Raw genomic sequence first — 7,162 nt, forward strand, 5'->3', positions numbered from 1 at the left:
ACATGTGAGGGGTAACATGGAGGTCACAGGGCTCGGTATGAGACTGAGTAAGTACTGATTCTTCTTTCCATCTCTATTCAACTTCAAAATCAAATCTTCAAAATAAAATGTTTTTCTATTAGGCAGTATTAAACTTTTACTACCTAAATACTTTTGTTAGAGTCAGATTTTCTTTAACCAGTCAGTTAGTATTGGTGATAGAAACTTAACTTGCATTTAAAGGAGTTTAATTCAGTCAATAAGGATATTGGTGTGTATGATTACAGTTATCAAAACATGAATCCTACTTTTAGTCAGTGTTTACAATATGTATTTATTCAAAAAGTGGGAAAACGATTGAAATATGCCACTAAAAGCTAAATTTAATAATTTGAGTGGCGGTGTGATGAAGGTTTTCTTTTTGTGTCTGCAGTGGTGATGGCACTGTTTCTGCTCCTGGCTGAAGATCAGAAATGTTGCCATGCTCAGAAATGTAAGACATTTTTGATATATAAACTGTAAAAAAAATAAGGATGTAGTTATTGTATGTATTTTCTATGCTGAGTCTCACAATTTCAACAGTGGTGGTTGTCTTTGCTCTCAATGTAACACAGAGTATTAGTTCTGCACTAAAATTAAACTGATTAATCAATGTGAGTTTTCACTTTGCTCTTTTTGAACATTGGATATCAACTCACTTTCTTTTCTTTTTTCTTTTCTTTTCCTGCTTATCTGTGTAGCAGAAGGAGCTTATCTTCATGTTCATCCTAATAGACTGCAGTTCTTTGAATATGACCACATCTCATTCAACTGCTCGGGGTATCATGGCCCAGCAGAATGGAGAGTGATCAAAAAGCTTGGCTTAAATTCTACTCAGTGGGAAACATCAGCAAGAACCTTGTACATTAAACCTGCCTTTAAGTCACACAGTGGAGAATACTGGTGTGAAAATGAAGACGGAGAGAAAAGCAGGAATGTCAGCATCACTGTCACTAGTATGTTTAGTAACCCACAATTATCAATTTTTCAAAAAGGTTCAATATGCTGCCATATATATATTTTTTTTATATATATATTTTTAACAAAATAGGCTTTGTTAAAAATATATTTACAGCTATCTTCACTTTAGTCAGATTTGCATGGAGTTTGTATCATTATATTCATCATTATAATTATTTTTTTGTCTTTTATCTTTTTGATGTGGAGATGTGATCCTGGAGATTCCTGCTTTTCCTGTTATGGAGGGAGAAAATGTCACTTTAGGTTGTAGAAAAAAAGGAAAGCCTTCTAATCTTCCAGCTGACTTTTATAAAGATGGCAACTACTTGGAAACTGGATATGCAGGAAAGATAATCATTCCCAATGTTTCCAAGTCTAACGAAGGACTGTACAAGTGCAGCTTTTCTGAATCTCAAGGCAAATCACCAGAGAGTTGGCTGACTGTTAAGGGTGAGAAATGACAACATACCTGATATATAATTGTGTATAAGAGAAACAGCACACACATAGATTTCCCCCTTTTTTTTTTCTTTTGTTTTTTAGCTTAATGCATTAAATAGGCTAAAAATATGATGCTAAAACAAAATCACAATGTACAATTCAAACCAAGGCTCATCCAGGATTTGACCTCTAGTGACTATGATGTGAAAAAAATCTATTGGCAAATCTTTTTGACAAACTGATATTAATTATCAAATGTCAGAGTTTCACAGAATAAATACTAAGAGGTTTTGAGAAGTTTTTTTTTTTCTTTGACCGGTAATTTCCATACAAATTAAACTTGAATATTACCATACCAATTTTTTTATTTTGATAACAGTGGATATTGCTACCACCCCTCAAGAAACAATACCTGGTGAAAATGAAAGGAGTCCAGAAGAGACATCCAACTCCACTGAGCCCTCCATCTTGTTGTCAGCTATCTTCACCACTTTGGGTGTAGCTGTGCTTGTAGTTATTGGAGTACTTTACCGCCAGAAACACAGAGGTATAGAAAATATTTCATCCAGCTGCAAATTAGTAATTGTTACAGCCCTAGCTGGGCCTCCTGATACAGTAAAATGATTTACTGTCTTCCATAGCATGCTTCCCTATAAAAGGGATCCTTCTACACATTTCGTAGCTACAGGATGTTAAGTATAATTAAAAGTGGGCGTGTACTGAGCTCCACTACTACTGTCAGAAAACTGTACTCAAGCCTTTGACATTACTTCATGACTACCTAATTCAACTTTGCCATATAGCCAATATAGAGACAACTGAGAGATGCACTCAAAATAAAGCAAACTAAAGTGTAGTGTGTGCAATGGGTAGCAGATATTAGGGTAAACATTTGTACGGTAGATTAAAGAAGGCTTATTTAAGGAAATAACACAAAAATGATGGTTGATATAACAGTTTCATATTGGTTCTCACATTTGATCTCTCTGTTTATTTCTTTTTTTATTTTATTTTTATCTAATAGCATGTGCTTCCTCTGGGACATCAGCACCAGGTAAGAATTACATGGTAAATGAACAGAAACCACACTGCATAATAATAAAATTATATAAAATGATTATTGATAACACTGTGCATTCAGTATTTTTTTCTAGTAATTACTCCTCTTGAAGCATAGCAGTAATTATAAACAGTGTCTCTAAACTTTGGGAGAAAGAAAAACTCAAGTGTGCTTGGGTTCTGCAGCAGGACAATGATCCAAAACACACCAACAAGTTTACCTCTGAATGGCCTAAGAAAACTAAGAAGACTTTGGAGTGGCCTAGACAAAGTCCTGACTTGAATCTGACTGAAATACTGTGGCATGATCATCAAATTGGTTTGATGATCTGAAATTTTTAAGTGTGACAAACATACAAAAAATAAGGGGAAATACTTTTTTCACACCATTATATGTATATGTTTTTAAAGCTTGTGTATAAGTCCATAACATCTTAGCTTCATCTAGCCATGAATCAAAGTCTGTGTGTCTTCTGTTGAATTAAAGGTGAAGTTTCAGAACATCGGAGAGGAAATGTAGCTGATCCAGACAGTGTTACATATGCTGCTGTCACAGCCAAACCAAAGAGGGAGAGAGGTAACTTATTTGGAAATTATTTTGTGTCGTTCGCACAGAACATGTGAAATGTGTTATATAGATGGATAAGTAAAATTTTCATTTATTAGGGCTATATTTTGGCATTGTTGCCCCCAATAAAGTCGATCAAGATTTTCACTTAATCCTAGTCACTGGTTTTCAAGTAAGACTATTAAGTATCTCACATCTGCTGCATCTATTTTTTTTAAGATGTTGTGAGGGTAAAAAAAGTGAACAGACGATGTTCTATCTCAGTAACACTTGAGTGTTACTTATACCAGAATAGACATGCTGTCATTTGTAGATGCACTCACTGTGGTGAACTACTTATATTGCAGTTTTAGTGCAGATCATTTTGAGATGGGTGAGAAACACAGTTTGACAGAAAATTTACGCTAACTTAAAAGGAAATTGAAAGCACATAACCACAGAAACCACATTACCCCCGTTTGAGTAAGCCGATTCGTTATTTTGTTTTGCTCAAGTTTTGTGTTTGTGTGTTTAGTAATTACAGCTTATCTGCCCACTTACTGCTTTAGTATTAAAGTGTATGTGGCTGATACATATAGTTGATCATGTTCGTCTTCTGTCAGTTTGTAAACAGACAAATGAATCAGATCCAGACAAAACAACATATGCTACTGTTGCAAATCAGAGGACAGACAGAGGTAATGTCTTTTTTACTGAGTACATCAACAGGCCATATAGGTATCAAAGCAATTTTTGACATTGCATTTTTGTTTGTCTTCCAGGTCATTGACATAAAAAAAGACATCTCAATACAGAAAAATTTAAGACATGAATCTGAAGCTTTTTATATATTTTATTGTGGGTTTTATTTTTTTTTTGGATGCATTACAATGTCCTGCTTAAACAATTTCTTTTGGCTATGTTGCAGTGCTACAGATTGTTACTGATTGTAAATCTAAGTCTTATTATTTCTTCAGACATGTCAGATAAATATATATTGATGTTAAAATTAATTTAAAATGTTAAATTAAAAAAAGTAGAAATAAATCATTAAATATAGGTTTTGATAAATGTTCTCAAATACAGGAAAGTAGAGTTGCAACCTAAAAACTTAAAAAAAAAAACCCCTGTGATTTAAAAATTAAAGGCAGTGGATTATTATAGACTAACAGGTTATACCAAAATGTGCTATTGCTGCTGTGAAGATGCAGTGGGACAGATACACTATACTGCTAAACATATTCAGATGATTGAATTCAAGTGTTCCAATCACTTCACTGCCACAGGTGTATAAAATCAAGCACCTAGGCATGCAGACTGCTCCTTTGAGAAAGAATGGGTGCTTATACCAAAGCAGAAGAGATTGGGAACAACCCAGTTGCAGAGTGGGGTCAGCAGACTTTATGCGGCTTTTAGATCAGATAAAGAACAATGCATAGAGAGCGTCATGGAATTGGATTTCATAGCTGAGCAGCTGCATCCAAGCCAAGTACAATGCAAACCATTAGCTGCAGTGGTGTATAGCAGAGCACCACTGGACTCTAGAGCAGTGGAGACATGTTAAGGCCAGGAGAACCTTACTCGTCTGATTGCATTGTCCCAAGTTTGGTGTAGGAGGGGAATTTTGGTGTGGGGTTGTATTTCAGGAGTTGGGCTCAGCTCCTAAGTTACAGTGAAAGGAACTCTTAATGCTTCCACAAACAAAGATATTTTTGACAATTTCATGCTGACTGGCCTGTACAGAGTCTTGACCTCAACCCGAAAGGACACTTTGGGGTTTGAATTAGGGTGCAGACTGCTTGCCAGATCTTTTTGTCCATTTGTGTCTGACACCACAAATGTGTTTCTGTAAGAAGAGTCAAACAATTTCCATAAACACGCTCCTAAACCTGTGGAAAGCCTTCCCTGAAGAGCGGAGATAGCTGCGTAGAATGGGTCAACATTATTAGACACTATGGATTAAGAATAGGATGTCAATCAAGTTCATATGTGTGTGAAAGCAGATGAGTGCATCCTTTTGGCAATTTATTACACACATGACCTGCTATATAGGCTATTAAATGTTAATTTTTACATAAATTCAGGTTATAAGCATGTGTGATATGAAATATGTGATATGAAAATTACTTATGATAGAACAAGTGTGATCTTCAAAAATAAACATGTAGCATTCAGATCATGTTGATCAATAAAAATTTGCAGAGCAGAATTATGTGTGCTTATTCATTTACACATGATTTCAAATGTGAAAACAAAAAATAATAAATAAAAAAATACGTAAACTTATGACTTGTTATACCACCCTTGCAATATTTCCTTCTGAGGCGGAATCTTGACCCCTTTTTCTTTGCAGAATTGCCTTTTTCATTTTTCATTGTTTTTGCACATGAACACCCTGTTTAAGATCTTTCAGCTTTCAGCTTTTCAGCTTTTCTCCATTTGAGGATGATGACTGTATCACTGTTGCTGCGTCTCAAAGCTTTAGCTGTGGCTTTGTGATCCTCTCCAGATTGTTAGATCTCAATAACTTAGTTTCTCATGTATTTCTTGTAGTGTGGTGTTGCTTTTTGAGAATTCTCAGCCTGCTTCACTTTGTCAGACATGTTCTATTTAACTGATTTCTTAATTCCTCAGCAATCACGCCTAGATGTGCCTAGTGAAAGTGAAGGTTTTTGTTTTAAGGTTTCTTTTTCTTTTCTTTTTTTGGTGTTTACACATGCATACACCAGTTTGGACCAGTAGATTGTTGGAATAGATGAGCAAAATGCCAAAACTGCTTTTATTGGGTGGTCACACTTGTTGGTTATCAGTTAATCAAGTGCAAGAGCTACATAACTATGATTTGATTACCACATATGCTAATTTCAAATGCAAATGCATTTATTTATGTATTGAACCAAAGAGATTACAGTTAAATACCAGTCAAATGTTTGGACATGCTTTCTTATTCAATGTTGTGTTGTTGTTTTTTTTCATGACATTTCCGTGACTTTTTATGTTGTAGATTCTCACTGAAGGTATCAAAACTATGAATGAACACATACACAATTATGAAGTAAACGAAAAACTGCAAAATAAATCAAAACAAGTTTTATATTTTAGATTATTCAAAATAGCCACCCGTTGCTGTGATTACTGCTTTGGACACTCTTGGCATTACTTGCGATTTCTGAGGCTGGTGACTCGGATGAATTTATCCTCAGCAGAGGTGACTCTTGGTCTTCCTTTCCTGGGGTGGTCCTCATGCCAGCCAGTCAAATGAATGAGAAACACAACATGGCATGTTATCATACTGAAGGAGGGCACCAGAAGATGAGGGATAGACACAGAGGGCATAAATTCTCAGGTTGGCTGTGGCACTTAAACAATACTCAATTGAAACTAAAAGGCAAAGAAAATAATTCCGACAAGACAGGCTGGATCCATGCTTAATGTAGTTTGCTGCATGCAAAAATGTGTTGCATACCAGATGATAATTTTAGTCTTCTTCTTTTTTTTTTTTTACAGTTATGGCAATTATGAGGAAGCATATGTTTGGCCCATCTAGCTGTATGACCAGCTGATTGACAGCAGAGGGCAGAAAAGGATGATTTTCTTTGTTCACATAACTGTGTGAGAAAGGAAAAAGCACTAATAAAAGATAACATTACTATTGTGTTTATGGCTCATCCCAGTGTCAGTAAGTCTGACACAGATCTACTAATCTGAAAGCTGGAGAGTGGAATTCATTATAGAAGTAGCCGTTTTCTTAGATTTCAGTATTCCCAGTGTAGGTTGTAGTTTAGTTTTGCCACTACCTTGCTGCTTTATGTTGCCCCCTCTATCAGCCAAATAAAGGCTTGCCTTTTGTTAAAGTTAGTTCTGTATCCTCGCCTGTGTCCGCACCAGGGTCCAACACACACACCTCCACATGGTCTGCCTATGCCGATCGTGACGGAGAGCACGCTAACAATAAGCTAGTAAAGAACCCAGCTGAATGAATGATGACCCCAGGCTAGTAGCCAGACCCTGAACTTCAAAAGGTTAAAAACAAAAACCAGATTAGCAGTTAGACTAGTAGACTTCCTGTTCATGTTTCTAAAGTAGAATCACTCTACGATTGCTTTCTCTTTGTGCCGGTTTTTAACATTGCTTTGT

At 35.8% G+C, this 7,162-nt stretch overlaps 1 protein-coding gene and 1 long non-coding RNA gene across 2 annotated transcripts; both read left to right on the plus strand.

The window, feature by feature from the left end:
• LOC109198405 (Fc receptor-like B) lies at positions 1–1,526 on the plus strand. Its single transcript, XM_019353838.2, has 5 exons — positions 1–47; positions 413–472; positions 720–974; positions 1,186–1,428; positions 1,522–1,526. The coding sequence occupies exons 1-5, from the start codon at positions 17–19 to the stop codon at positions 1,524–1,526; spliced, it is 594 nt and encodes a 197-aa protein (XP_019209383.1). The 5' UTR covers positions 1–16.
• A 917-nt stretch (positions 1,527–2,443) lies between these two features.
• On the plus strand, positions 2,444–3,871 carry LOC106096881 (uncharacterized). The gene is made up of 4 exons (XR_001223228.2): positions 2,444–2,473; positions 2,966–3,055; positions 3,649–3,723; positions 3,808–3,871. It is a non-coding gene; the product is annotated as an uncharacterized LOC106096881 (long non-coding RNA).
• The last annotated feature ends 3,291 nt before the right edge of the window (positions 3,872–7,162 follow it).

This window comes from Oreochromis niloticus, linkage group LG3 (assembly GCF_001858045.2).
Source record: "Oreochromis niloticus isolate F11D_XX linkage group LG3, O_niloticus_UMD_NMBU, whole genome shotgun sequence".
Classification (NCBI taxonomy): domain Eukaryota; kingdom Metazoa; phylum Chordata; class Actinopteri; order Cichliformes; family Cichlidae; genus Oreochromis; species Oreochromis niloticus.

Bases quoted from the DNA above. Each gene is read 5' to 3' on its own strand.
- LOC109198405 (XM_019353838.2), top strand. From the start codon at position 17: ATGGAGGTCACAGGGCTCGGTATGAGACTGA. The intron at 473-719 runs GTAAGACATTTT...TTATCTGTGTAG, and splicing joins ATGTTGCCATGCTCAGAAAT to CAGAAGGAGCTTATCTTCAT. The intron at 975-1,185 runs GTATGTTTAGTA...TTTGATGTGGAG, and splicing joins TGTCAGCATCACTGTCACTA to ATGTGATCCTGGAGATTCCT.